General features: G+C 30.9%; 3 protein-coding genes across 3 annotated transcripts; 2 read left to right on the top strand and 1 right to left on the bottom strand.

Annotated features, from left to right (window-relative positions):
• Positions 1-199: 199 nt before the first annotated feature.
• LOC132906269 (serine/threonine-protein phosphatase 2A regulatory subunit B'' subunit gamma-like) lies at positions 200-2,421 on the top strand. The gene is made up of 7 exons (XM_060958299.1): positions 200-411; positions 503-633; positions 716-1,102; positions 1,197-1,522; positions 1,596-1,809; positions 1,886-2,013; positions 2,102-2,421. Exons 1-7 carry the CDS (start codon positions 366-368, stop codon positions 2,211-2,213), a joined length of 1,344 nt encoding a protein of 447 aa, XP_060814282.1. The 5' UTR covers positions 200-365; the 3' UTR covers positions 2,214-2,421.
• A 688-nt stretch (positions 2,422-3,109) lies between these two features.
• Positions 3,110-9,133, top strand: LOC132906354 (anillin). The gene is given in 18 exon segments (XM_060958487.1): positions 3,110-3,362; positions 3,730-3,856; positions 3,983-4,168; positions 4,474-4,652; positions 4,720-4,914; positions 5,146-5,683; positions 5,778-6,058; positions 6,141-6,240; positions 6,320-6,744; positions 6,834-7,036; positions 7,113-7,245; positions 7,345-7,597; positions 7,686-7,847; positions 7,936-8,192; positions 8,271-8,441; positions 8,514-8,736; positions 8,811-8,955; positions 9,016-9,133. Coding segments are annotated over 18 exon segments (3,714 nt in total). The 5' UTR covers positions 3,110-3,338; the 3' UTR covers positions 9,128-9,133.
• A 976-nt stretch (positions 9,134-10,109) lies between these two features.
• LOC132906342 (flexible cuticle protein 12-like) lies at positions 10,110-12,687 on the bottom strand. The gene is made up of 3 exons (XM_060958461.1): positions 12,536-12,687; positions 11,372-11,619; positions 10,110-10,970 (listed from the first exon to the last, which is right to left on the bottom strand). Exons 1-3 carry the CDS (start codon positions 12,542-12,544, stop codon positions 10,910-10,912), a joined length of 318 nt encoding a protein of 105 aa, XP_060814444.1. The 5' UTR covers positions 12,545-12,687; the 3' UTR covers positions 10,110-10,909.
• Between the last annotated feature and the right edge of the window lie 903 nt (positions 12,688-13,590).

Genomic DNA, 13,590 nt, shown 5'->3' with positions numbered 1-13,590 from the left:
TCAGAATAATTTTTGATAACCTTAAAATACACAAATATAATGTTTATATACATATGTATAATAATATTTCCTAAATAAATTTAATTATTATAATATACATATGTATAATAAAATAATTACATATTCTGGCAACCAATGGTATTTATACTTACTAATTTCATGAATAAAGTTTTACAAACGAACATAAATTCTTTGCATCGTAATATACTTTTTACGTTTATGTTTATATTGGAGCCGTAAATGTACATTATGGTATACATAATTTGTGAAAAAAATCAGCTGGAATGTAAGTTGCAAGATAGCAAGTGTTTGTATCATGACTACAGAATCTAACCTTAGTTACGAATTATTCAAAACAAAAACAAATGGAGCTAGAGACAGTACTTCGAAAATGTGCAACAGTGAATAAAAGTAAGTATCAATCGAAACTGATGTTTAATACATTTCTTGCAACATATTCATTGCTACTGTTATACATAAAATATGCGAAATATTTTTGTAGTAGAAATAAAGTCGGAAGAAAATGAACAAAAGGAAGATGAATACTTTCAAAAGATATACGAACAATGGAAGGGCGCCAAAGCTAAAGACAAAGATTTAACTTATAAAGTGATTCCTAAATTCTATTTCAAGGTAATTTATATGAATAATTTATAAGAATAAAAAATATAAAATACAAAAAATTTTATTTTATACATTTTATTGTATGTTTTAGCTACCTAAAGAAGACGAAATTTTGCCACAAAAATTACGAGAAGAAACGCGAGCATTATTTTTGCAAAGACGTTCCAGACAATTGCTAGATAACAACGAGCTTAAAGCATTGTGGGTGTTATTAGATAAACATCATAGTCCACCTTTATCAGGAGAAGAGCAGTTAATTAATTATGAAGATTTTAAGAAAGTTGGAAAATTAGCTGGGACAAAATGTAGTCCATATTTTACTGCAGTTGTATTTGCAAAATTACAACAAGGTGATCCTCATGGTAGGATTAGTATAATGGCATTGTTTAACTATGTTATGAGGAAGGTTTGGTTACATCAAACAAGAATTGGCCTTTCTTTGTATGATGTTACTGGCCAAGGGTATCTTAGAGAATCAGTAAGTCTCATTAGTTACTTATTTCAATTAAATCAGTATAAACTGCAATTGTAATTAACATTTAAACCCAATTTATATTATTTGTTTTTTATAGGATTTAGAGAACTATATTTTAGAATTAATTCCAACATTACCTCAGCTTGAAGGACTTGAAAAATCATTTCATTCATTTTATGTTTGTACGGCAGTGAGGAAATTTTTATTTTTTCTCGATCCTCTCAGAACTGGTAGAGTCAGAATACAGGATATTCTAGCATGTAGTTTTCTCGATGATCTCTTAGAATTAAGAGATGAAGATTTACCTAAAGACTTGCAAGAAGCAAATTGGTTTTCAGCTCCATCAGCTCTTAAAGTTTATGGACAATATTTAAATCTTGATAGAGATCATAATGGGATGCTCAACAAAGAAGAACTTGCAGGGTAATTTAAATGAAATGATAATAAGAAGTTATGTTTTATGATCATGATAACTTCACAAAATTCTTTTCGACAGGTATGGTACAGGAACATTAACTGGAGTATTTTTAGAAAGAGTATTTCAAGAATGCTTAACATACGAAGGAGAAATGGATTATAAAACATACCTAGACTTTGTTTTAGCGTTAGAAAATCGGCACGAGCCTCAAAGCTTACATTATCTGTTTAGAATTCTTGATATTAATAATCGTGGTTATTTGGATACTTTCTGCCTTAATTATTTTTTCCGCGTTTGTATATTTATACTTCAAATAGAATTTTGTGTTTTCTAATACATATTTTTTAACAATTAAATATGTTTTCTAGGCTATACAAGAACAAATGACAATGCATGGTCAAGAACCAGTAAGTTTTGAGGATGTTAAAGATGAAATATTCGATATGGTAAAACCAGCAGATCCATGTAAAATTACATTACAAGATTTATTGTCCTGGTAAGTAACTGCTCAGCCAGGGCTTATGATCAGGGCTTTAAGGCAAAACAAAATATTTATAATCTATTCTATAATTCATACTTTTTAGTGGACAGGGCGATACAATGGTCAGTATTTTGATAGAATTCCATGGTTTTTGGGCATATGAAAATCGTGAAGCCATGGCAGCTGATACCGGAGATGAATCATCTCACGTTTAAAAGATAAAGTTTCATAAAATAGAACACATTCCTATCTTCACAGATTAAATATATCTACAATCACGAATAATATTTCAGAGAAGAAGAAAATAGTTATTTTCCTAACTCTATATTACAATATAAACTTTAAAAATATATATAAAGGTATTTAAATACGTTAAATCGAGTATTATCTGTAACAATTTTAATAAAAATATTTTGTTACAAAGTGCTATTTGCTTTATTCATTTAGTTATTAATTTCTAATATTCAACAAAGATGAATTTTATATTATAAGATTATTTTTTAAATTTAAAAAGATGTTTGTGGCGACAAACGTTCTTTTATTCCATCGACCAATGGGAACGTTTCATTTCAAATTGTCCTATGCTAACGTACGTTTTATGCGCAATGACGTTTACAGGTTTACAGTTGCTCCAATCCACAGCTATAGTAAAACAGTGCTCCAATCCTGCGAAGATCTTCGGTTGGTCAGGTCAGTCCTATAACGCTTCTTGCTACATTTGAACTGTGCAGAAGTTTTTCCATATATTGTGTTAGTTCCGTTGTGTGAAAATATTGCTATTGGAACGATAAACATTTAACGTGAATTTTCATTGTTTGTCATACAATTAATATCATTAAGAAAACGATAGAAGGTAAGACCTGTCAGTTTTAAGCATTCGCATGCGCTTCATTACTATGGCGGTTATGTTTAAATTCAACGGTTGAAGTACGGTCATATAAACGATTTGGATACTCCCTAGGGGAAAGTGTTCGCGAATTAAAGTAAAAAATCAATATGGTGACAACGTTGGGAGTTATCCTGCGCATGTGTGATACAAATATGCGTAACATATGTAGGATGTAACTAGGGAACTACTAGAAAATGCTCCTGATGTTGTCATCATATTGATCCTTTTTGGTTTCACTCGGCGGACGTCCTCATCGTGCTCTCATCTATGCTTTTAATATAGGAGTGTCCAAACCTGTATGATCGTGATTGGAAGTGATTCCCGTACGTACGGAATAAAGGGTGTATTCTCCTTCTTGTAAGATAATTTGTCGGCATTAAATATGTAATATATTTATTTATCAATATAATTTTAATTACAGAGCATTACGACTAAGCACATAATTAATATAATGGACATAGACCCTTTCACTCAGGTATGGAACTTTCATTTGATCGTAATGCGTAATTGTAACAGTAGGAGGTGTTTATAGAATTTGAAAAAATACCTCTGTTTGATAATTTAAATACTATTTTCGTCAATTAAAATTTTTATCAATATTATTTGTATATCAATATAATCTTTTTCTAATATTTTATTTATATATGTATATTTGTCAATTTTTTATTTATATTGTTATTTATTAATTTTTGTTTCTTTTTTTAAATAACTTTACAAACATTTTTGAATACGTCTTATGATTCTAATAAAAGTTCTAATATTAATATTAAGAAGTAAATGAATAACACTGATTTATCTTCGTCAATATTTTGTAGTAAAGGTAAATTGATTTCATTATATAGCGTATGTTGGAGCGGGCTAGGTCAAGGAGAGAAAAATTAGATACTCAACTATCAAACGCTGGACATGATGTAAAGAAAAGACGGAGTCCTTTGAAAGATACAAATGCTATTTTAGTTCAGGCTACAGGTACCAATATCTGATATATTATTCTTTTTATATATAATAATAGATAATATTTATTTATATTTACAATAAAATAAAATGCTGATAAATAGTTCTTTTATAACATTTTTTAATATCAAAAATTTTAAGTTACTAAAAGTAAGACTCCAACCAAGTCTCCTGCCAAAATATCAACAGAGAACACATCTCCAGCAAAGTCTTCACGAAAATCTATATCTAAAACTGAAAGTAATCAGCATATAAATAAAGAGAATAGAAACATTGGACTTTGCAATGTGAAGTCAAAGTTACAAAGACTTGGTAAACTATATTCTGGTAAGTCACATTGTATACACCCACACAGAACTCAGTTTAAACTGGTTTCTAACACTACTTTATTTTGATATTCACCTACATATGTATACTTATCTCACTCCATATGGTTTGTGTATGAATGGTAAACACAATTGTTTTGTTAAAGAGTTGTTCTAATTTTATTTTATATTTAATTAATTTTATTCTATTAGTATACTGTTATTATAAATAATTATATGTTAGTATTAGCTTATTGACGTATTATTGTATTTTTGTGCAATTTATAAAATATCATATCACATAATATATTCTCTCTCTTTTGACAGATGACAGTAGTGGAAAACTGAGTTCTCCCATTCATAGAACAGAAGAAAAATTTAATGCAGAGGAAGAAGAAGAAGTTGTTGAACAGAAATCATCCAAACGAGGAGCTAGACTTGATAGATTAGCAGCTCTTGCTTCAACAATTAATAACTGGGAAGATGATCTTTCACATCCAACTTTGGTAAATAAATTATCCATATTAATTTATATATTTTAGACAACTGGTAGTTAATGTGAATCATTTATAGGTCAAACCAGTAAATAATAAAGTAGAAAGAATACAAGCAAAACTGAATGAGCAAGTAAGATCTATATCAGAACCACAACCAAGCACAAGTGGGTATAGTAAAGCAAATAGAAATAGTAAAGGTAGTAATTATAAGAAAGAAGAATCTTATTGTACAAAACAATTGAAGTGGGATAAAACTATATTGGACACATTAGTAAGTAATTTCTGTTAATAATAAGCAAATTTTACTATCTAATAGATAGTTCACTTCTTGTATATGCCTAAAGCTTTTTGAAAGTTTTCTGTGAATCAATGTGTACACTCTAAAAAAGTGGTATAGCTTATACCTTTTTTACTTTTTCTTATATATAACAATTGTATTGGGGATAAAGGTGAAAATCTATTGCAAGTAGTTGAATCTGTTAGATTAAAATACTATTTACAGGAGGCTCAAGGTTTTAGTCGTACACAAAGCGATACTCGCCTTGTATATGACTATAAGTCTTGTTCTCAGGGAAAAGATGCGGGTCCTTCGCGTTCGTCACCTAAACGACTTCAACAAAATCAAGAAGCCGTTACAACAAATTGTGGAGAAAAATATTATAAAAAAGAAATTTCATCAAAACATACTGAAAACAAGAATTCTAATACTCCAGAGAAAACATCAAGAAATGCAACACCAAATACAAATGGTAATCGAGTAACCCCTAGATTTGGTTATAGTAGCTCTCCTAAGAGTCCTGCTCAATCTAGTCCAGGTTCAGTATTGAGCAAAGCTTCGTTATTTGAATCTAAAAACACAGAAACTAAGATGAGAGATCCTACCCAAATGACTCTTTCTGAGAGGATGGCAATTTTTGAGAAAAATAAAGGAGAAGCACCATTATTACCCAAGGCACCTCTTGCTATGTCTATACCACCAAAAAAGTTACAAGAAAAAGATAAGAGTAATTCATCGACAGTGCATCCAAACAACAATGGAGGTAGATATTAAAGAGTAATTATACAAAAATATAGATTATCGTAATTCAGCAATAATAAATTAATTTTATCACATATGTGATGACTTTGTTACAGCAAAAGGACCTAAAGCTGATATTCCCAATAATACCGTTAATGTTCAGCGAGAAAGATTTGAACAAGGCTTAAATACGCAAGAGCTAGAAAATAATATTTTACATAACACTTATCTGGAACGACAGCGTGAATTAGATATGCTACGTTCCCGTTTTAACAGAAACAAAGAAATGGCACAAGCAGTTACTGGTTCATACATAAGAACAAGTGAAAGTAGTGAGGGAAAATCAAATTCACCTAAAAATTCTCCAGTTTGTCCAGTAAAACCAACACCTGCACCTGTAAGTAGATATTTAATTTTACATTGTTTCTAAATGTATTTCTAGCGAAAAGCAATGAATATGTTTGGCACTATTTTTGCAGGATTATGGTATACCACCTCCTCCACCACCTCCTCTACAATCGCATCTTTCTAATGAGAAGTCAATTTTAAATCAAAATAATAATTCACAGAGTAAGAGACAAGATATAAATTATTTATATCAATATTATCTATTTTTGATATCTTTTATTTGTAGTTCATTTTAATTTCTCCTATTTCAAAGTTATAGGAACTCCATCAAAAGCAACACAACAAGCAAAAGTAATGTCTGATATTAAATGCATTCGAGTTGCTCCACCTAAACCTGGACATCTTTATCCTAATCTTTCCGAAATTGAAAGTGCTGCAGAAATAGGAACGGATACAGAATATACTGTTAGCAATACAGAAGCAGAGACTGCTACTTTAGATGAGAAAAGTGGTACAGGAACGAGTACAGAGGCTGAATACTATGTAGAGGTAGGATACTATTTAAAATATGAATATAGTAATAAGAAATTTTATGTGATTTGTATAATTGTTATACATTTAATATAGGATAATGAAAGTGAGACTGAAAGTGAAGAAGAAAGTGGAGATATGAATACTAGTCTTGGTAGAAGTATTTTACGTGTTGTAAGTGAGCAATCTTTCTTAAAGAAAAAGGTATATATAAATATTTCAAATTAATACTTGCAATACATGGTAAAGTTGTATATATTTATTATTGTAATATTTTAATGACACAATTACAGAGATCAATTGACCCAAATCCAGATAGTACAACTTCTGATATTTCAGTGTTGAATGAAATGGATGAGTATTTAGATGAATGCCTTCCACTACAGGAAGGGTATGATAATAGCTCTTATACAGAGGAGGGACCAACTCCTCCTAAAGTAAATAAGAGTGGTAAAAGTCCATTAATGACTTCAACAGGTTTCAAATATAAAGAAGGGTAAGATAGAAAGACGATAACTAAATATTGGTGTTTTGACGTTTCTAACAATTGAAATTATTTGTCATTTTTTAAGATCACCATATCTTTCACCTACAATAAGAGTTCGTCCAGCATCTCCTGAAAAGACAGAGTCTTACATTGTTGATGGTGACAATTGTGAGCCGTTACTACGCAGTGTCAGTTTTTATAGACGACAACAATCTCAAGTAAGCTAAATGGATATAAGCAGTAATTCTTAAATTTGGAATTAAAATTTTCAAATCTTCAAACTTGAAATGTAATATTAATTATTAAAATAATATTAGACGCCAAAGACACCAGTACGTATAATATCGAGGATACAAGAATCAACTAATACTATTCCCGATGAAACACAATTTGATCCTAAAACCGAAGCACTTTTAGTGGAAGAAAAAGTGAAACGATTACTAGATGAAGTATGCAAACAGCAGACAATTATTAGTCAAGCTAGTCAGGCACTGAATTTATGTACTTCTACTGTGGAGTTCAATGGTTCCATGGAACAGGTTGAAGGAGAGAGATTGTTACTTGTTGCCAGTACAGTTCTACCCATTTTTGTACAAATATTTTCATTAATTTTATATTAACTAAGTAAGTAACATAAAATATATGTTTACTATTACAGCTCATAGAAGACAAGCTGCTCTAAATGAAGTTCAACGGTTGAAGGTAGAAGGTACTTTAAAACCTGTTACTTCTACACCCGAAATACAAGAAAGTGGTTCTGTAACAGTTTCTGCTATTACTTTACCTCTCAAACGAGATTATTTTCGTAATATGGGTACAAGTAAGTAGAATGTTCAAAGATAAAATTAAAAGCCATATTTAGATTCCACCAGAAAGGTGGATCTATTTTCTTTAATTTTTAATTCTAGGTACGTGTTATCACTTTGTTTGTTTGATGCGGTATTTAGAAGAAGTAGTTGTTACGCCTGTAGTTGTAGCAGAACCTGGTGATTCGTGTCTCCGATTTCCATCAACATTGAAACTAAATGATTTATATAATGACTTTAAAATCACTATTGAAATATACTCATTACAGACACAACCAGAGATCTTACCACATGAAATCAAGTATCATATTAATAGTGGTAATGGATGTAGTAATAGTAGCAGTAATTGTAATAAAAAGGTAAGTATATGCTTTTGTGTATATATGAAAGTTTATTAAGAATATTTATATTTGATTAAGAATTTAAATATCTTGCAGTTGGCAAATAGGACCCCAAAGAAATTTTTGAAACAAGAAAGTCGATTAGTAATGCCCAGCTTGCAAAGTCCAGCTGGGCCATCTGCTGTTAGATCTCCAGCTTTTCAACTATCTGGTTACGTCATTTTTAGTTTGAAAGAAATACATCGACAACAATTCACATTGAATAAAGTAAGTACAATTAATAATTATTCATTTTGTAGGAATTATTTGATGGAAATCTCATTAATTGACGCTTTATAGGTACCGCCACAATCTCCATTAGAAGGCCGATTACAGATGTATGTTTCATGTGAACTTTCGGTAGCAGTTGAACATAGAGGATTTCTTACAATGTTTGAAGATGTATCTGGATTCGGTGCTTGGCATCGTAGATGGTGTTTGCTCAAAGGTCCTACTTTATCATATTGGAAATATCCTGATGATGAGCGGAAAAAGGCTCCCATTGGGAGCTTAGATTTACAAAGTAATTCTTCATTGTTTTAATTCACTATGGTATATTATATGACTTAAATATATATATTCCATTGTTTTATATAGGTGTTAGTACAACAAATGTAGGATTAGTTTCTCGAGATATTTGTGCTCGTCCTAATACCTGTTTGCTTGAAACAACAAGAGCTACAGAACCTGAAGATGTTGATAGTTTAGTTATGGTTAGAAATGGTCCAACAACGACAATTAGGTAAATGTTTTACAGTTATTTTATTTGATTAATAATAAAATTAATTAATCTTGTTCTTAGGCATCTCTTATCAGCAGATACAAAAGAAGATAGATTAGAATGGTGCTCAAAACTTAATAAAATACTAAATCTGATACACGCTTGGGGTGGGCCATTGACATTATCGCAATAATTTATAAGTAAAAATATTAAAAAATCGTAGCGTGTCAAAGTGCACTTATTTATCCGTCTTGTGCGTATACACGTTTGTACGCAATATATACTTTTGTATACTAAATGACGCAATTAAATTTTGATTGAAGATAGTTTACCTATATGTATTTCAAAGCTACATATTATAAATTTGATAAATCATGACAAAAAGATTTTTGCTAAAAACTAGTAATACGAATAGTTTTTAGTATTAGAAAGTTTAAAGTATAAGAACAGCAAAATTTCAATCAAATAGCTATTGATAAGTAATGTAGTAAAATATTTTTCATTAAGATAAATAATCTCAAAAAATATAAGGAGTGTTTTTCCTTGTAATAAAATAAATTAAATTTTGTACAAAAAGCAGTTGCAAAACAAAATATGAAAATTGAAAATTATTTATTAAAATTTTAAAATATTATAAATTATGTATGATTTAAAGTGGCTTCGTATTTCTTATAATGTGTTCTAATGAATTAATATGATCATGAAATTAAACCTGATTACAACCTATCATATTACAATCTGAACCTATTGAAAATTCTAATTATGTATCTTAGTACTAGATATGTAACGTAATTCTTATATTGTAAATAAGAAAATAACAGTGTACTAATATAGCCACTAACAAATATATAGTCAAATACGCATATATGTAAACACAAAGTACGTACCATTTTGTACGTATAGCATAGTATCGCTTAAAAATTTTGTATTTGAAAACTTTTTATATTTTTTATTTTCCTATACAAAAATTTTGTTTACATTTTATCATCGTTAATCATTTAAAATAAAAAATTATCGAACAATTTTTTTCATAAATCCTTCTTTATAAATCTATAGAATTGATCGCTTGTTTATGTATGTATCAAAAAGAAAATTGTCGTAAATGAATCAGTTGACCTCGTTGTATGTACTCAATACTCTTAAAGGGAGATTGACAAAGTTATAACTCGTACATGTTAATTTGTGTATATATTTATTTGCGCAATTGGTGTTCTGTTACATACATACAGTAAGGGTACAAAAAGGTTACTCATTTTCACACGAATTCTAAAACGTGTAAATGAGCGCTTCGTCGTCGCCTCTTCCAAAATAGATCGTGAATGGAACTTCTAACGCCTCTCGTTCAAAATGTTTACCAATAGTTCCTCAGAACTATTTAAAATAACTTGTTTATACAGTGGCACGCGTTTCACAAATGCAATCAGAACATACATTGCCGTTCTAACTATTTATATCATACAAACGAACGTTTGTACGGATATTTCTTTACTTATTATACTCTTTATTTCAGAAATTAGATCATGCATTATTTTAATGATTATTTTTTATCTTAACCATATATCCTTTGACATACTATACAATTTTTTTTTGTAGAATTTGTGATGTTAATACTAAATTAATTTTCTCTTAAATTCACTCCTCTTTTAAAACTTTTGTCAAATTCCATTATAACATCGAACATTCATTCGATTTCGAGCGTCCTCTTTGATCGCTGTTATTGTCATCTCAAATTATAATTTTAATGTTGATAAACATGAAAAATAAATGATAAGTACATAATGCTGAAGAAAATGAACTGATTGCTTCGAACCGACGATCAATACTTTCGAGAATGATCACGCTTGTGAACAGTGAATCGCGTGCCACGTGATTTTAAGGTACGTATACGATTACTTTAATACACTTATACTAGCTTGTGTCGATGATCGGAAAGCCCTAGATAAGGATAGCGCGGAACTTCAGTTCTTAGGTTTTCCTATTTCGAAACGAGATTAATAGTGGGGTGGAATCCATCCTTGTCAGCGGTGTAATCAACCCTTTAATCAAATAATTATGTTCTTGATATATTTTTTATTACTATTAGAACGGAAAGGTGTAATTTTTCTGATTGTAACATTTGACGATAAATTACGAAATTACAAAACAGAAGTCTAAAATCTGTAGCTTATAACTTAGCATGTTATTAATATCGTTAGTTGTTAAATTATTATGCAAGAGGATCCAGGACGCACATACATGTCCTCAAACCATTTAAAATTGAAAACATTTGAAATCCTTTCATATTGTTTAAGACTATGTATATTACCTTTTTTATTATTTATATAGTAAATTCATACTTTATGTTTCATTATTATTGATAGAAACGATTAAAATACATATCAAATTTTGTATAAGTATTTAATTATAATTAAATGCAGTAAATTTTGTGAATATTTACCTATAAGTGTGACCATCTGGTGCTGTGAAGGAGAAGCTACCGGTAACATCAAGGGATTCATCGTCAGTACCTTCGTTTTTCAATTCCGCAGTTTCTTCCCTCTTTTGGCCATCGCTCTGTTCGTAACTAAAGTGATATCCACCTACTCCAATATTGTTTTGCTCCTCCTGCTTTACTATAGTGATTTCATTTGGATTCAACTGGGGCGCAGCGAGAGCTCCCACTATCGCTGTCACGAAGATGAGGATCTGTACAAATAAAGATTATTTAATGATTTAATAACATTACCTTTTAACTGTTACTAATTTCTATTTTGCAAAAATATTCCATTTTTCTTTTATAATTGTATATTCAGAATTGTATGGAAAAAAATTAACTTCTACTTCTTCCAGATTTACAAATTAATCGTTTGTAATACTCTAATACGATTACTCGACATAAATACATCGCAATTCGACAACGGATTTGCTAAATGTTATTTTTATAAAATTACGTGTCACGTTACAAAACGTGAATGTTGAAACCCAATGTACATCTCAACTCAATTTGAGGCTCATCACTGCCATAGAAGACGTTCCAACGATTTTATTATGTAACCAGCATGTAATCGGTCGATTGGGCATGTTCTGTCGAGACTCGATTCAAACCCGGACTTTTTCAACGGTTTCTTCTACCACTCGAATTAACCAGACTATAACAACAAATCCTGAAGAGTGTCTAACGTTTCAAGATACTACCTTATTGTGTTACGTACAACGTAATACGGATAAATTATATCAATACATGGATGATGTTACATCATATCAATGCTCACATGCGAAGAATATAATTGAAAAAAATATATGGTTACGGTATCACAATGGAAAATGTAATCGACTTTAAGGTAAATCGGTTCCGAACTCGAAGCTTATTTTTCAAGCAAGATTCGCAACGGCCCGTTATCGTCTCTCGGCGAAATTACGATTAATCATCGGTGCGTGAAACATCGCCACACGCACAAATGTCACAGTCCTCTTCACTTTCACTGTTACGTAAAAAAAAATTTCGGAGTCTGCGGGGCCGAAATCATCGGCTGCTCCCTATCTGTAACGAGAGAACGCGGAACGGATTCAAGCGACGCCTAACGTGTTACGATTTCCTCTTGTATCTAGATGAGCAACCCACCGTCTTCATGGCAAGAACTTTCTCGTGCGAACTGGACTTTTCTGTCCCTTCGTCCTTAAACAACGACCGATACGTGATACCAAGGATCCACGGTGCATCTGCCTTTATATAGCCGGAAAATCACGGGTGTTGCATCCCCACCTGGCATTAGACTTGTCGGAGATTCGCGGATCAGTCTCTCCCCTAACGGTGCTAAGATGCATTCGCGATGCAACAGTGCAAGTGTCTTTCCTCCGAAGAAGCGTTTCTTGGCTTTGTTAATACGCTCTTGCGCTGTAAGAAAGTCGAATATCCCGATAGAAGTTGTAAACAAGCATAAGAAGAGTTTTACAATGTCGAAGCTAAATTATTATCGAGAATTATGAGAAAAGAGAACGTTAACATAATGTAATAAGGAAAAGATATTTTTATTTATTCTATTTATTCAAAATGATACTCGAAGTACGTCATGACAAATAAAAAATGTATCTGATGACAAAAAGCGGCGTTAGAAATTATGTCATTGTATGTGAATATTAATGAAATAGTGATAACACATTGAATTGTGTTTCTCTTTTTTTATTTACATTGTTTAAATAATAGATCAAGGAAACATTTGTTCACGGAGTGGAAATACGTAGGCTTACTATTGATGATTATCATAGGTTACCACTGACCCACGTAGCAGAGAACATGTTAAAGACATTCGTGTTTATGAGTAGAGTTAAAGCGTAGCTTGTTCGCTTCTACGTTGTTTGGTAAGGTATTATTTGCATGTTTCGCGTTTGACTGATGTCTTTGTCTATTATAGGTGTGATCTTTACATTACATGAAAATAGTTGGTGTAGATAAAGAAAAATGACATTGTTTGATGTGGGAGGAATGATGTTGGACGATGTCAAAATTGGTGAGGAGGAGAATTTTTCTGGTAAAAGGTCTATGATAAATATATAGCTGAATATATTTTATAGTCAGATAGTTGGCTTATTATATACTGAGTTTAACTGCTGATTACACACTAGGGCTCGTTTTTGTCGTGAGCCTTCGGTTGTAAAAATTCAATGTAATTCTAATGT

The sequence above is a fragment of the Bombus pascuorum genome, chromosome 1 (assembly GCF_905332965.1).
Source record: "Bombus pascuorum chromosome 1, iyBomPasc1.1, whole genome shotgun sequence".
NCBI lineage: Eukaryota > Metazoa > Arthropoda > Insecta > Hymenoptera > Apidae > Bombus > Bombus pascuorum.
This window is presented reverse-complemented; position numbering and strand designations above follow the sequence as displayed.